Source organism: Lepisosteus platostomus, chromosome 11 (assembly GCF_059453375.1).
Source record: "Lepisosteus platostomus isolate fLepPlt1 chromosome 11, fLepPlt1.hap1, whole genome shotgun sequence".
NCBI classification, from domain to species: domain Eukaryota; kingdom Metazoa; phylum Chordata; class Actinopteri; order Semionotiformes; family Lepisosteidae; genus Lepisosteus; species Lepisosteus platostomus.
Window position 1 is genome coordinate 8,151,552 of NC_142621.1, and position 17,662 is coordinate 8,169,213.

The window sequence follows — 17,662 nt, forward strand, 5'->3', positions numbered from 1 at the left end:
GCAGTGCAAGTGGTGGTGTCCATAAACAGCTGGCCAGCCACAGAGAACTACAACCAAACCATGTTTCTTTTCAGAGTTATAAGGAAAACTAAAGTCCCTCGCTTTGTAAACTTGTGTCAGAGGGTGTATGCTTGATTCTTTTTAGTTTTTGTTGGAAGGTAGGAGTGACTGGGGCTGAACTGCAATTTGGTATTCCATATGGGTTTTCCAAAAATTGCTTTAAATGGATAAAATGCTTGCAGATTCTAATATAAAAAGGAAAGGAAATAATCTTTCAGTTGATTTTGTAGTGTATAGAACACCGCAGTGCTTCCTTATTGGTTTTGTTTTATTTCCGAAAGACATCCAAAAAACATCCTAGTTACCGCCTTTTTTTCCAGGGGATTCAAGCAGAGATGCCACGATTATTAACTATCCAAAATTATTTTAGAACATTTCAGAGTAGCAAACTCCACTGGTGAATTGGATGTGGGAGTTTAGGGCAATTCATGTTATTGTGTTGGGTTTGGCATTTGACTGTCACGAAAACCTCTCCCTTAAAGATCAGCCAGTCTAACAGTCTGCCTGCTGCAGTTCTCCTCCCCTTGCTCCAGATATAAATGGGTAAGAGTCATCAGGTACAGACTGAGAGCTACTGAAAGTTGTTTTCCATTCACTCTGGCTGTGGAGGTGGCAAATTAAAGCTTTCAACAAGCAAAATAAGCACATGATTGCAGACTGCTGGCACCCCTTCTGCTTCTGTTGTTGTAGAACTACACACAGATTTGACCCAGCAAGTGCTTTCAGCAGATACCTACTGAAGTCAGCCTCTGGGTGTGATCTGAAATGCAGCACCAAATAAATGTATAGGTGTCTATGAACCTCGCTTAAAGAATAAGAATTGCTATCAGACACCTCTTCATTTCAAAAGCCCAAACTCTAGGAATTCAAAGGCATTCTGTTCCGTGCCACCTTACAGGACACTAGTCCTCAAGCTGAATTTTAAAAAAGCAAAGTAGGTTGAGCTTGGCAGCAGGTAATTTGACTTTCCATTCCACAGACCACTGAGCTGTGCTACTCACAAGTCACTGGCAGGTTTGACACTCACTATTGGGGTCGGGGAAGGACCTGTCTACCAGTGTGTTGTACTTATCCAGCGATGTCACCACAGTTCCTCCTGTTGGGAGCAGCCTGAGCCTGGGCTCAACTCCTTTCACGAAGGTCTTGAACGGGGAAAAGAAAAGAAATCGTGGTTTTCGATCTGAAGCTGGCTTGTAGAAGACACACTGTTGTCATTGTCCTTTACTTATATTTAAAAAACTTTTCAGCCCGCGCCGCGGACAGTTGGACACACCAATTTTTTTTAATCTCGGCTCGCTGCTATAGTCTTCCACAGGTTTTTAAAATAAGAAGAAGAGGAAATAATGTGTCTTTCAGTTGATTATGCAATGCATAGAACACCCCACGTCACTTGGGTGACAGTGTCACTGCAAATATAAAAGCAACATGCAAGCCATCTATCAATAATGGCACTGTGAGGCCTTGGTATTCATTCTATAAGCCCACAGCAGCAATGGGAGAGCCAAGGCAAGGGAGATCAGATATGGTCATCACTTGTGATACCACAGCCTCAATTATATCTGCAAGCCACAGGGGTCTCTAACAATACCCTGGACATCTGAAGCACACCCAGGCCATACTGTCGCTCAGGGATGTCCAGTCACACTCTGCTGATACAGCCCAGACCCAAGCCAGCACAGTCTGGGCAACAGGGCACACAGGGCACACGTCTCTGTTTGAAATGGATGCTGTTCTAGTGCCCTCCTCGGTGATTGTTTGCCTTCCTCTTCAATCTTTCCAACATGGCTGGTTGGGAAATGGGGCCCTCCCACTGGAAAAACGACACTGGCCCCTTGCGGCTTAAAATGCCAACCGCTCCACCCACCTCATAGCTGTCGTGGCATTCCAAACTGTAGTTCGCCCGCACCACCACGAACCTTTCCTTCCACTTTTTCACTTCATCGCTGTAATGCAGTATATTCTCTTCATACAGGACCTTCCCGGGCTCCAGGGCATCCTGCAGAGAAAAACGGGAGCGTAAGTCACACTGCTTTGACATATCAGGAGAGCCGTTCACTCAGTCCCTGAGTTTATTATTATTTTCGCCAGCAGCCATATCACCCTGCAACTCACAACTGGCAGCCCCACTGAAGCTCAGCAGGTGTGAGCCTGGCCAGTACCTGGATGGGAGACCTCCTGGGAAAAATTAAGGTTGCTGGTGGAAGAGATGTTAATGGGGCCAACAGGTGGTCTTTGTGGGTCCTAATGCCCCAGTATAGTGATGGGGACAGTACACTGTAAAAAGGCACTGTCCTTCGGATGAGATTTTATACTGAGGTCCTGACTCTCTGTGGTCATTACAAATCCCTGTTTCTCGAAAGAGTAGGGGTGTAACCCCGGTGTCCTGGCCAAAGTTCCCATTGGCCTTTACCAATCATGGCCTCCTAATAGTCCCCATCTCTGAACTGGCTTCATCACTCTGTTCTCCTCCCCACTGAGAGCTGGTGTGTGGGGAGAGTACTGGCGCACTATGGCTGCCGTCGCATCATCCAGGTAGATGCTGCACATTGGCGGTGGTGGAGGGGAGTCCCCATTACCTGTAAAGCGCTCTGAGTGGAGTGTCCAGAAAAGTGCTATATAAGTATAATGAATTATTCTTATTTTCCATATTTATTTCATACAGGACTCTTTACAGCACTGGGAAAGCCTCTGCTGCAACTTACCCTTTGTTTCAGGAGCTGTGTCTGAACCGGCTTGTGCTGCTCCACCTCATCGTGAATCTCAGAGAAAAAGGCTATGGCATATTGGCGTTTGTAGTGAGGGCTGAAATTCTTCAGCTCTGCTTCAGCCCGGCCTGGAACACAATCCAAATGAATATCATTTTTATTTCTTTTTTTTTTCTGGAGGAAGGGTGGCCAATGCTGAAGTTGGTAAATTGTTTCATAACGAAAACAACTCTAAAATTGAAAGGTAGTGTCTTGCCCCCCTAAGTTGTTGGTGCACTTTTCATTTTTTCCATGTGTCATTTTTCAGCTTGACACTGTTTATGACTCACGCTTGCTTTACAACGCCTTCCTTTGCCTGTCATTGTTAATGTTACTATACAAACCTGACTTGTTTAGTTTCTGGACACAATATATATGCTTATGAGCTTGGCTGGGTTTGGAAAAAGTCCAGGTATTCTTGACCTTCGCTGTGTACGGAAGGTTTGTTTTTACACTGCTTAATAAAGTGCTTCCAATACACGGTACGTCTGTGATTTGGGACTGACATCGTTATAGTGGAAAGAAATCCTATTTCAGAAAATCCTCAGGAAAGCAGAAGGGAAGAGCTCAATATACCGAGAGGTATTAAAGACTCAGAGGATGATTTGGGGGGAATTTTAGTTTAATTTTAAGGTTGGTGCATTTTAACGCCTTTCAGTGGAGAATGATTATTATAACGCAAATCGTAGGCAGTAGGATGCATACTTAAAATTTTCAAAGGGAGGCAACATAAAATGTATTTGAATTTCGGTGGCATCAGGTCATAGCATGCACGAAAAGACACAAGTTCATATCGACTGCTGCAGCTGACTTTCTAGCAGGTTCAGCTGGAACTGACGATCCCAGCATGCAGCCAAAATAATATGTCTAGCCTCCAACCGATTATTTTCTCCACATTGCATTTTTCCTTCCAAATTTAGTTCAGCATTAGCAACTGTTTACTTGGAACTGGTCACAAATTTCCATACTTTTTCTCTCATTCTCATTTATTTTCCCTGGAAATAACAGTGTTACCAAGGAGAATGCAGAATATGGAACCGTGCCTTTTTGGCTAATGAACTCAAGTCTTATTTCAGATTCTAGATTACACTGCACTTTGTGATGAGTTTGCAGATCACATTACTGTTTGTGGTCCCCAGTGGGTTTGCCTTTTAATCCTGGCAGAGTGTTAAATAATATATTAATGCCTAACACATAAAACTGACCAGTGTCTATGGCAATCTCCAAGGCTATGCTTTTCTCTGTATTATTGTGTCATACAGCTACTGTATATAGATTAGTGTCGCTTAGCTATAGTTCTTCCATTAAGTTGGCAGAAACATCTCTTCTGTATTAAATGTAGACAGCATGGTTACTGTTACTCTCTGGTAACATGTTGGTCTTGAAGAGTACGCATCAATAGAACCAGCAATGATGCAAGAAGAGGTATAGTACTTTGCAGACAAGTGCAGGGAGAGTATTCTTTTGATCTTCATGAAAACACGTGGCACATCCTGCCCAACAATTCCAAATGAGTAGCAGTTTTTCTAGAATTTTTTACCCAGCCAATTCATCTTACAGAGTTGTACCTGTTGCCTCTTATAACTATCAGCTACTGTTTTTGCATCCCAAAGAATAAAAATGACTGAACCTGCAGCTGCGGCACCTAATTTTTATCAACGAAAATGAAATGTGTTTTCTTCTTCGTTTCTTAATTAGTTGATTCTGATTGGGTAGAAAACACTCCATCATCAACAGAGAATAATCAACACTGCAGATGGAATTGGAGGAGCTAAGATATAGGAATTAATAGAAGCGGAATCTTAAGTTCATGCCTTTGTCCCTTAGAATGACCTCTGACTCAGTTCTCACCTTGTGCAGCTGTCAAATAAGAGGGGTACAAAAAACTATTTTTCTTCCGAGATCAAACATGAATGATTCATTTGTGCAATCAGGATCGTCAAGTTTATATAGCGGTTTGGATTACTCCTTCTGGAGTGAAAATTAAATGAAAAAAGTCTGTGATGGACTAAGAGGAGAAAGCACAGCCAAAGCATTGAGCCATTGGCCTCTAGATATGTATCAGGGACACGTGTGTATGTTACATTTTCCACCACACCAGTGGAGCACTGAGCATTTTGTTTTTCTATGCTGGAATGCATTCATACTCTCTTGCTTTATTTATTTTAGAATTTGCTTTAGACAAATATTATTTTTCGTTTGCCACCATAAAAGAGCCACAGAAATTCAAAACAGGACAAACACGTAGACAGGACAGAGTAGGCAAAGTGATATTTTGGCTCTAGAGAACGGAAATGATTGGAACTTTTCAAATTCATCAGAACCAATGCTGTAATTTCCCCATAGGGATGTCTGTACAGGGTGGCAGACCAGACTAAAATGCCACTTTCTTTTGTGCCACGTTGTTAACACTGACTTTTATTTGCATAGGATGCATGGGTTTTTTTGTAATATGGTAATCCCCATGGGAAGCTGACATCTCATGGACTTTAACATTTGACATTTATTTGATTCAAAGTGACATATTTGTATTTGTTCTGAGTGTAGCAGAGTGGGATTATTTATTGTTATACTGGTGGATCTTGATTGAGGCAAATAGTAGTTTATTTGTAAAAGATATGGACTTTTTAGGCGAATCTTTTTTTACATGAATTATCAGAGGACAGCCCCTCTCATGGAGGTGTGTCATGGAAGCAGCATGGGGAGATGAAGGGGATGAGATGTATTCACAGCTGGGATCCCCGATCTTCCTTTGGGTTGTTTGGCATGGGGGGTAGACCCTGTTAGGAAGCATATTTAAGGATTCCATTTCTATCTTAGCATTATTATTAGATGTTGGATTCAGACTCTGAGTCCCCTGATCGATGTTCCTGTTTTGTTCTTCAGTGCTTGCAGGCTGATTTCTCCTACCACACACGCTAGCTGTAGAGTCTTGCAGCAAAAGGAACAACACACAGGTTGCCATGATACCAGAATCTCATCTGAAACAACACGATGTGGGCAGATATACCGGTAAGTATTACAGTGTAGCAGGTTCCTCATCTACAGAGGACAAAACAAAGACATTTCTGATTTTTTGTGCTGGGGTCAAAGAGCGATCAACAAAGGAGACTGCCATGTGTAAAAAAACGAATATTTCAGGAACAAAAATTGGCTTTTGTTTCAGTTTATATCCCTAAGATATTGAAACTTGATTTCTTTAAATTGCTTCGACAAATTCCTGCTGAATCTCTCTGGGTCCATTTACATTAACAGTACTCAAAATCACTCTATGATGATGTATGTGTAAAATATACAGATTCCCTGCCACGTCTGCTAACTATTTTTGATGATTTGGGTTTTCTATCAGGGTATGCAATTAATTGGTCCAAGCCTGGATTACGACTGTTAAATTTCTGCAAAGGAGAAACAACACCTTATCTCTGACTGTCTCACTGTCCAGACTGTACAGGTATTTTACTGCGATAGCATGTAAACAAAAACAAATCTCTGTGGAGATTTTAGATGGACACATTATCCTAATTCCCTTCAAGCTTGTGCTTCCTCGCTTCTCTTTCTTCTCTGTTCTCTTTTTGGTAAATGATACATAAATATTATCATTCATTTCAACCTGAACACTACAAATAAACAATAGGGTTATATACTGTACGTACAAGATACAAAATCATATTCGATTGTAAACTTCTGCAATCATCTGCATACTGGAAATGCTTGCACCGAACTGCAGAGACTTCCAACTCAGATTTTCACTGCATATTTGCATACATTTGGAAGTGAAATATGTTGCTTAATGTTATTTACATTCTTAGAACCCTACAAAAGCAGTTCCAAAAGACTTTTACAGCATCTAAAGATGCCCAATGCATACCGTGGTTCTACACATTTCTCCAGGGCACGACAGAAAACAAAGAAACTAGCAGCTGCTAGCATCAGTAGAATGGACAGACAGAAAAGAATTGCAACTGAATAGGAATAGACAAATGGATTGTCAGAGGAAAAACCCCAGAGGTTTTCACTCAGTGCCACAGACTAATAAATAAGCTAAAAAGCAGGAACGCCAGGATAAAGAATGTTAGGATGAGAATGTGATTTCCTGTGCTGTCCAGCATTCCTGCAGCATGAAGGCAGCCATGGCACTGAAGTGTTTGTCTTTAGGAGTGCAGAGGTTGGGACTCTATTGATCCAAGACGCATTCTGTGATGTTGGTAACACTTCAGTATAAGGGCTACACAGCCGTGATTAAACACTTTTTTAACACATATTACAAGAAGACGACAATAATATTCTCAACAACCATAAGCAAGAATTAATGGTGTGATTATTAGCAGAATCAGACATTTTTTTATTTATAAAAATCTCAGTAAGAGCTACCAACTGAATGTCACCCACATGAATTGTAGTTTGTAAAATAAAATGTTACTGTGACGTTCAAACTAGACCGCACAGAACAGAGAAATCCGTTACTGCAATATTTACGACTGAAGTACTGAAGTTACTGTATGCATGTACAGTGGGTATGTTTCTTTTAATAGTAAGTGCTGTGCAAAAAACAAAGGTACTGTTACTTGTGCAATCAATCTAATAATAATGTTGACTTCCATTCATTTTGAGAAATGTTTTGCTTTTTCCTGTCAAAGTCTCGGAAGCACAGAGTACAAGCTGAGACTACACCCTGGATGGGACGCCAGTCAATCACAGGACACACATGGGCACAAGACAAAGAGACAGGCATCATCTTACATAGCCTGCATGTCTATGAGAAGTATATGGAGACCAGACCACCTGCAAGTTTGATGAGAACATACACACTCCATGTCGAAGGTATCCCTGTGCAGAACTAAACTAAAAACTAAACACATCCATATGCCGTGTTCTTCACTCTATCAAAAAAGATACATTGGATTTTCAGAAAGGAATTTGGTCCCATGACTGAGTGAAACTATGCAGGATGTAGAGAGGGAAAAGCTTTAGGTATACCTTATATAGTTAATAGTGCATGAGCCATGTAACAATGTTTAAAGCTGTGATACTGTATTGTTGATTATCATGGACAACGTCTCCCATCCCCTCTGTGACATGCTTGTAGAAATGAAGAGCACGTTCAGCAGTAGACTGATCCATCCATGGTGCGACAGGGAGCGCTACAGGTCATTCTTGCCTTCTGCCATAAGACTGTACAACGCATCCACCTTGCGTCTGGGCAGAGGCAAAATTGACAGTGACCTGTTTCTGGACTGAACAGTCAACGGATACATCTATTCTTTTTCTTTTTCCCGTTTACAGCCATTTTTGTGCAATATATGCCAGGGACTTGTGCAATACATTTATATTTATATTTATATTGTGCAATACAACTTTTTTGTGTACTGTTCTGTTCTGGTTTGTTCTTTGTGTGTTCTGGACTGTGAGTAACTCTTCTTAGTGCACTTCTCACTGTACTGATTGTATTGTATGTATTGTATTAGTATTATTGTATCATTTGTTACACTGTTGCTGTGTTGTCTGTAATAAGCTGCTGTTGCACTACAATTTCCCTCAAGGGATCAATAACGTATATATCTATCATTAGAGTAATAAAGAAGTTAGTTTAAGGCATGAGACTAAAACTATACCAGTATTTTTTTTTCTAATCGTCTATGATATTTTAAAAACAATACATCTTAGCACGATGCCACATACTCGGTTTTCATATTTCTAACTTTTTTTTTAATATTTCATATTTCTAGATACATATGCAAATTCATGGAACAGCAACAAGACCCAGTACTAAGCATCGACTTGCCACAAAGGACAGTTCAAAAGCATTTTTCCAACCAGATAATGATTTTAAATGGTATAATTGCGCTATAATTATCCCAAAATCAAATGACAGGATGTGTTTGAGTAGATAAAGAGAGAGTAGAAAAGTGTATGTGGTAACAAAGTGGGGGAAAAGGGCTATAAAAGAGAAACGACAGAGGGAAGGTAAATTTTGTAAGGTGCTGTAGTTAATGAGCTTCAAGCTAGATCTACATAAGTAATGTAAGACTGTATAAAGGCTGTATTAAAACTTCCAATAGAGAAAGCACTTGCAATAGTCCACACATTAAGTGTCATAAAATACAGGAAAAGGCATTTTCATAAAATATTAAGATATCATGGATTACCTTCCATAATCTTGTAAAATGAGGTCATCCTAAACAAAGTTGTTTCCTAATGCACGACATACTAGACAAATAACTAGAGCACACACATTACACAGGAACATCTAAGCAGCATGGATATCCTGCTGTAGCAGTCCAGTGTCTAGACTGGTGGCTTTTTAGGGGAGTGCACGTACAGATGTGTGTGAAGGAATGCAATGGTTTCCTTTGCAGTAGAAAACCCAGGAGAGAGCAGTATTTGAGCTATGTCTCCAGAGATGGGAGAAATTAAAAGGAGTGAGAGATCAGATCAGGTGGGTCTCTCAGCACATGGATGCCTAATGGAGGTTTATATTTTAGGATTATTTAAATAACAATAAATACAATTTACAGTAGTAAAGACAGGTTGCATTCAGGACAGCTAGAGCATGTTTTTCTCCTGAGACTCATTCACATAAAATGCAATAAAAGAAGAATCATGTCTTGACTAAGAAAGATATGGTGTTTGAACAATGTGATTGCTCATTAAGCAGTCATGTGTTCTTTGGGTTTTGGGTTTGCATATTCAGAGCTGTACTGTTGTACATACTCCTTGTGATTCTCAGCATACGATTACCATATATTTCCTGCTGAGCATTTCCCTCAAATTGACTGAGCTCATCTCCTGACTGAGATGTATGCATATGCATGCGATGAAAAAACAGACATATGTTTAAGTTGAGGTATCTTTTATTAATCAGTGACTGCAGACTTGTTGCTATTCTGTACTAGTCATTGAAGTACAGTATACAGTATGATATTATGATATTACCTTTTGTTTTTTCCTCTTTACATTTGGCATTGTTATTATGTTACCATTGATTGATCGCTGCCTTGGATAAGATCAGAAAAGTCAGTTAAAACCTGGAATTGTAACTCCAATTATAATTACTAACACTTGTCTTAGCAGCTGAAGTCTTGAACATATAACCAAAACTGATTTTTAATTTCATTATATGGGCTAATTCTAACTACCATTTTGTAATAACATTCAGATACACATGCACAGATAAATATGAGATATTGCAATTGAGGAAGGACACACTCTCTACAGATACTCATTACTACTTCTGTGCTGACAGAGCTAAATAAATTATTACGAATCAGTAAGTGTGTGATCTGCTTTCAAGACCAATTAGTAACAGAATCCTTAGCCATACAATAGGGGAAATTTGGCAAGAATTCAATCTCTGTTTCTTAATTTCTGATCGTAGCTACAGATTGAAAACTGTCTGATCATTGTGAGCACTGAGAATAGTGTCATGCTTTTATTTATATATTGAAGTTTGCTTAAATTAGTTGTATTTATATTCTGAAAGCCTATTCATGTATTCAACAAGTTATCTAGAATTTAAGGTGGAATTTGACAAATTCTTCCTCAAAGGACCTCTTACAGTTGTTCACTGTAAATTCCATTCAAATGTGTTTTTTCTTGATGGACTACTTAAGAAACTGGATTAGAATCCTGCTGCTGTCTCATTAAAAGATAATCTGGACTGGTGGGACCTGTTTTACCTGTCTTAAGTAGCTTCAGCTAAACAGAGATAAATTCTTACATGAAATAGTGACAAGGTATAGCCTTGCATGAGATCTGATGAGTTTTCAAGATCAGATCTCAGAGCATCAACTGAACACACACGCTCCCCCAAAATTATTAACTCCCCACGAAAGACACCATTACATTTAGATCATCAAGTCAAATTAAACCTCTGGGTCTTTGGGTGGTGGGAGGAAACTGGAGTACTAGGTGAAAATCTATGAAAACAAGGACCACAACATATAGACTCCACACAGACAGGTCCTGCACATTGCAATTATGGCCAGGATCCTGCAACAGAGAAGCAGCAGTCCTGACCTCCATTCTCTCCTATGGGAATGGAACTGGCAGAACTTCAGCTCAAATGATGCTGATAGATGTCACAAGGGGTGTCAAAATAAGCAAAATTGTAACTGAAAGGTGCAAATATGTAGGTAATAATAAAACATTTTATTGCATTCGGACAGTACTCTAGTGGTTTTATCACTGTTATAAATCTCTACAAAGGGCATAAAGTCCTACACTAGTGTAATAAATCCAAGTTGGATTTGTTGTCAACTCCAGTAGGAGAGAAAGTGCTCTTCAGGATATAGTGATAATAGACATACAGTATGTCAATATATGCATTTATTTAGAACATGCTTGCTTTATTTATGTTTTGTCTTCCATAGAATGTACTAAAAACTGTAAAAAATTACCATGCTAAAACCAACTTGTGTATTTAAAAATTCACAAATATGGCAAAAACTCAAAGGGCAGGCAGAAGAAGACAAAAATAAGGAGTTGATGTACATAAAATACATCTCTCTGGGGTGTTATAATACACTTTTCTTTTTAGCCTTTTTTGAAAATAATCTCTAAATATTTTGTAAGCTCTTGATTAGCGTTTGCTAATGCCGATACAAGCACAAGCAAGCAGAAGTTTGATTTAATGCCACACACTGAAAAGATGAACAATTGATTTTACAAAGAGATATAGCCTACATAAATAGAACCAAATTAAAATTTAATTAAAGGGAAGTATTTGTATAGCAAATTTGGCATTTGTAAGAGACACATGAAACGAAAACCTTTGAACATAGAAAATGTCCTGAATGTACAATATTTATCATGTGAAAATCTAGAAAGCAGGGTCTAAAAACTGCTGAGGTTCTTGTGGTGAACAGGACAGAAGCAAGTTCTGTTTTTAAAATCCTAGCAATGTTTCTCTTGAAACCAGCTATAGCTGGATGCACTAACTGTGGTTTTTAAAATGGCTCTTAACAGTAAAGAACTGATGCTAATTAAATTTGAAACTAATCAAAGCTCCCTGATTTGTTTTTACAACCTCTCTGAGGAAAAAAAGAAACTAAAAGAAATGGCCTTATATCCAATTCCAAGTGGTGCTTGAGTCTTCAAATAAAATAAAAGTTTTTTATTGTTGTTTTGTTTCTTTTGCTGTCTTAAACTTTGTTTATGGCTTCAAGAACCCCTCTTCCAATTAAAAAAGAGAGTTTTCTAGAAGGTTTGTGGGAGGTAAAATAAATCTTGCAGTGGTTGCAAAGAGATAAATGATTAGACAGCTTGAGACAGGGTTAGGACCCAGAGGCTTGGCTGACCTACTGGAATGGATATGTTTTTCCTATCTGTGTAGAAACCTGGAAAGTGCATCAACACTTCCCAACCAGAGCAGGCCTTCTAACGTTTGAATAAGGTTTAGTGCCCTGGCACCCTGACTCTTAGAATCTGTTTTTAATTGTGTTTCAGGGAATAAAACAAGCTTCCCTGCAGAACAACTACCTGTAGATACGTTTAGGATTTCCAGCTCAATCACAGTTGACACACCTAGGCCTCACCTGTCACGTAATAACGCATGGGTTTTTTCATATCTCTGATCTGCCAAAATGAAAAAAAGCAAACCTAAATTCAAGAGCATGTAAGTGATGTCGTTTAAGACTCATTAAAACAGACCCATGGAAAAAGCTGCATGCCTTCACTGCAGATGAAGATTAGAAATGGCAATGTGTAATTTACTGTTGCCACTAATGCAAACATGCAGAAGTCCAGCAGGTTCCTGCTTACAATGCATTCCATCTCAGACCCCTGTCTTTCTTTTCACTGCTACCAACGACGGTATTTAACCACACAGTGCGATTAAAATTAGAAAAAAGGCTTAGCTCTGGATTTATTTCATTTCGTTAAACTGTCAAATGTGTATGTTGCAATGCTGCTCAGCAATGTTGTCCTTTTCCTTTCATCCTCAAACAGCTGAGAAAATCATGCTTGAAAAGTCATGCTTTTGTTTGAAAACTTCAATTATTATTCCTTTTCTGAATTCAGGATGGGGTCCTTGCCAAGTCACAGATGTGCATTTGTGCTAGATACAGTACATGATATACTGCACTGTAAGCTTTCCATGATACATGAGTACTAAATCCCACTCTCCTGTACGTGACTGAATTGCATTTAGGCTCTCATTAGCTATTCATGCAAGAGCAAGGATATTTTGAAATTCAGTTGAAAGATTTTTCTTTTGGGACAACAGCAGTCATAAACACATGTATGATATCATTGTCGGATATGGTCCAGGGATATGGATGATCCAACCCAAACAGACGAGAGCCAGAATATGAAAACAGAAAGCTAAAGGCAGATTAATGAGCAAAAGGAACAGATTTTGCCTTTGCAAAATGTGCATGAGTGTTCTGACCACTGTTTACAATTAACACAGTGTGCTCAGCTATATTATTGTTGAAGCAGGGAGCAGTGATGAGGGTCGCTCTGCTACTAAATTTTAATATTAGTCTTAAGAGGTTAGAAAACCTCTTTTTTCTAACAAGAAGCCTTTAAAAACTTTTCAGCACAAGTGGCACAAATGGGAAATGTCACATATACAAAAGATTAAATAAAAGGGAGATATTATACAATTAGTTACTTCTGTGTAGCCACAGTAGTGTTGATTCATTGTCATTTTTTTTACTTTAAGAGCTAGCAGGATGTGCTTTCTAAGATAATCCACAAACTTTGCATACCGTATCTCATCGTTTTTCATAAGAATGAATATTAATCTATTGAAACACAGGAACCTGACATTACATACTAAAACAGCTACACTTGGTAAGAGCTGCTTTTCTAGGTATTACTTTATTATGATCAACACAAAAAAATGGACATCACTGGTCAGCAGCCTGGCCATGACAAACTTCCTTCAGGCAGTAAATAATCAACACTCCCAAAAGCACAGGATTGTAAACCCTCAATAACATCTCCTTGGAATATCATCCATGTTCCACCCATGTCTCAAAAGACTTAGTGGTGCTGGCTTAACTCCCTGACTGTGTGACACACCCTTTAAGAGGGTTTAGCATTCAGCACTGAGGTATTTTCAGAAATTTTTAATCTATGATTGCAGTTTAATTTGTGCTTCCTTTCAAAAAACAAAAGTCACTCCCATGATTAACCATGAGTGTTTAAACATGAGAGTCTTATCTCTGACCTCCAGAGCATCCAGTGTTTGACCTAGAGTATGTTGTTTATTTGTCCATTTGTATGAGAAGTATTATTTGAACACTCTGAGGTAGCTTGACTGAGTAAATACATATATGAAATTGTAGCAGAAGAAAGGTACCATTTGTTTACCTGTAGTAATAGAAAACAAGAGGTGAAAAACAAATAGAAAACAAGTAAAAAACCACAGAGAAACACCCTTATCAGTTTATTACATCTTTCTAAATATGTCTTGCAGAAACTAAACATAACTCAAAAACTGTATTTGTCATTTTATAATATTATACAAAGACAAATCAAAAATAAAATCAGGGATACAATTATTTCTTATCTATTTAGGTTGAAAAACCAACAACATACATTTCACATTTCAAACATGGGATTTCTAATACGACACAAGTGCATGTCTTAATTTCTCTGTACATCAACAGGGCTGAGTCAGTAATAAATATAGTACTTTTGCTGTTTCCTGCACTTAAAACTATCTTGCCTAACTTGTTCATCAAATTATTTTTAAACATTATTAAGTGATCTCCTAGCAGTGATGGAAAGCTAGAGTACAATGAATCAGGGAGCCTTGTGATTTCATGGGGAGAAGCGCTGTTGAACAGAGTTGTGAAACTCCAAATGTCAGCGCTGAGACTTCAAAGACCTGCTGTGAGCTGTGAGTCTATTCACACTATGATGCTGGCTAGAATTTGTGTGGAATGACCTGCTGCCTCTTCATTTATGCTATGAGATGCAAATAAACTCAAGACTGAAAACAGGAGGAATTCCCTTGCACACATCTGTCAAAAAAAGCATCTCAGAATACTTTCAAAGAGTGTTCCATGGATTATGAGGTACAACAAAACAATGAGCAAGAATGACAACTTGGTCTTTTCTTGGTCTGTGTCTTTTTTAATATTTTAGTGCTTTCTTTGCACTTTTGCCTGAAAGGGTAGAAAAAAAACCGACAAGGAAAAGAGAAAGGAGTTCTTTATCTCCTTTTCAAAAGATTATGGATAAGATAGAATGCTAGCTGTGCTGGTCTGTGTGTAAAAAAGAAAGTATTATATAATGGCTGACAATGACTTTTGTGAGTCTTGCCCAGCCTTGGGCTGTAAAATGAACTGTTACAAAGCAGTTCATTTTTATTTTCTGTAAATGAGGAGGTGGGGTAAAAACAACACTGCCCAGTGATCCAGTTAAAATCATACAAAGTGAAAGTGGCAGGAGCCAACCAGCTTGCTTAACCTATCCTTATAGAGGTGTAGAGAGATGAGATCCAGTGCCTTTCTGCAGTTAAAAGCTTATTCATTCCAGGTCCTGGAACTATGTTATTTAATACCAAGGCTTCTCCAGAGCAATGCTGCAAGCCAATTAGAAAGGAGTGAAAAAAGTTTTTAGGACAAATGACACAGGACTATAGATGAAGTCATATTTCACCTGCATCCTTACAAAATCAAATGTGATTATAGATACACAAATAGAACAGGTTTAAAATGAAGGCAGACCATGTATGGCTCCCTCATATTCCAGAGCTACTGCTTCATGGGCATTTCTACAGACTAGTGAGTATTCAAAGCATTTAGCCTCCTCTCTGGAGCAGAAAGCTGCTTTGTTTATCTGTGCTAGCTATCCTGGGCTGTTTTGTTTATCTCCCTTCACAATGACAGCTACTTTGTGAGGAGCTACCAGATAAATCTTTCCAACAGATGTTCATAGCACTTATCCCTTTATTCATTGTAGGAACTCATTTGCCTCTTAATTGCTCTTAATTCTCTCCAAACTGGTTCAAATATTGGTCACCTTGAAATCCTCAAGTTCAAAACAGTGGCAGACACAGCGCAATCACGGGGGCAGGAAAGTATTTGTTTTGATTCCTAGGCAGGTTTAGTACTATATAGTGTTACTACGTGCCCTGTTTTCCCTGTGAGGCATAGGGTTTGACAGAGCCATCGAGTGGTTTCAACACAGTTTAATTTCTGTTCAATTTTCCAACTTCTGATATGCATTCGCTAAATCAGGCATGGGCAATCATTTCTTTATAAAATGTACTGATCATACAACACTCCTTACATTTTACATTACATCTGGGGTGGCCCTATTTTATAATACTCCATAATGAGCACTAGCAATGATTGATATGTCTTCTTTAAAACACTGAAAGCCTTTCCTTAAGCGATACTACCAGATCAAAAACTGTTGCAGCTTGTCACATAATTTCATGCAGTCACATTCAACACAGAAAAGATGTATTAAATAAAGACATTAGGTAAATCTGCTCCAAAGCCTTCTTCAGCAGAGAAAACTGCTTCCATATGAATAAGGCCAGCATCTCAGCTTTTAATAGATCTTATTGTACTTAAAAATGTATTGCCAGGAAAATTTGATTGTGCAAAGACCACATATTTCCTGCAGTCTAGATTTAAAAAGCACATTAGTATCGGGCAGCTGTACGATTCTGCTTCTCGTTTCATGCAAGGAAACACCATTTAATTTCTGCTACCTGCAGATGTTTATACTTCCTTAGTTAAAAAGTATGAGCTCAACAATATCCAGTGTATTGTGCTTCTGCTATTTATAGCGCATATATAATATAAATTGGAAAAAAAATAATGTTGTGTGAATTTCAAATATCATCATCGATATTATACTTTGTTTCCTAACAAAACCTAAGCAAGATGAAGATATTAAGCAGATCACTTTAATTGGATTTCAAATTAATTAGATCTTACTACATTTGTGAGCCATGGTTATTCTTCAGTACATGACAGTAATTTCCTGAGTTGACTAATATTAAAAATTGGAAATGACTGTTGTCTAAAATGTTGATCACCAGTGTCTCATATTTTAAGAATATTTTTTCTAATGTCTTTGGACTAGTTTACAAAACTGAATACTCTGTCAAACCCTGTTACTATAAATGTAGTTTTAATCCCAAATTTTCTGTGGTAATGAAAGCATCCAAGGTCATATATACTGTACAGTAGGTGTTTAATCAATGCCTTGTTGTTGTCCATGCCTACATAATACATGCTGGCTAATGAAACCACATGCTGAGATAGATGTATTTGAGCAAAGCACATATACTGTATATACATACTGTAAGTGCAATAAGCAGGAATTCCCTATAGAGTGCTCAGTGTTATGAAACTACTCACTTGCATTTTATACACATTACATCATGCAATGTAGGAAATCTTTAGTACAGTATGTTATTCTGATTAATAACACGTATTAGGCGTTGTCTGAATAGCGCATAGGCAACATTTGCAAAAAAAAAAGTAAATGACATTATTTAACCAGTATGCTGCCTTAAAATAAAGCTTTAAATACTTTTGGACACTAAAACACAGTCTCAGTTGTATTTAGCACTTGGACCTACTGTACAGTGTAAAAGCTTAAAACTAAATCTACAAATACATACGGGTTTGAAATCATCCCTCCCAAAACAGGAGAGCAGTTACAAATATGAGGATTGCAAATTGTATTTTAAGTGACATTTTAGCCGTTGTAATAGTTTATATATGCTGAGATATTAAAACAGAAACAAAGGAATCACAACTAAGCAACAACTACACAGATACCTGAAAACTAATTAGAAAAGAGTAGATGACCAAATGATACAATAAACCTATACACTGCAGGGCCTCTTTGATTTGTAATTTAAATGACTTCTTAAAAGCATG

The 17,662-nt window shown here is 38.2% G+C and overlaps 1 protein-coding gene and 1 long non-coding RNA gene across 2 annotated transcripts in view; one reads left to right on the plus strand and one right to left on the minus strand.

The window, feature by feature from the left end:
• Nucleotides 1–17,662, minus strand: part of niban1a (niban apoptosis regulator 1a) — a 34,170-nt gene that overhangs the window by 12,192 nt on the left and 4,316 nt on the right. The window contains exons 2-4 of the mRNA XM_088598229.1: nucleotides 2,763–2,893; nucleotides 1,925–2,056; nucleotides 1,088–1,202 (exon numbers count right to left, since the gene is read on the minus strand). Coding sequence (XP_088454355.1) covers nucleotides 1,088–1,202; nucleotides 1,925–2,056; nucleotides 2,763–2,893 — 378 coding nt within the window. The remainder of the gene's footprint in view (nucleotides 1–1,087; nucleotides 1,203–1,924; nucleotides 2,057–2,762; nucleotides 2,894–17,662) is intronic.
• LOC148651914 (uncharacterized) lies at nucleotides 2,877–8,412 on the plus strand. The gene is made up of 2 exons (XR_015925195.1): nucleotides 2,877–3,009; nucleotides 5,691–8,412. It is a non-coding gene; the product is annotated as an uncharacterized LOC148651914 (long non-coding RNA).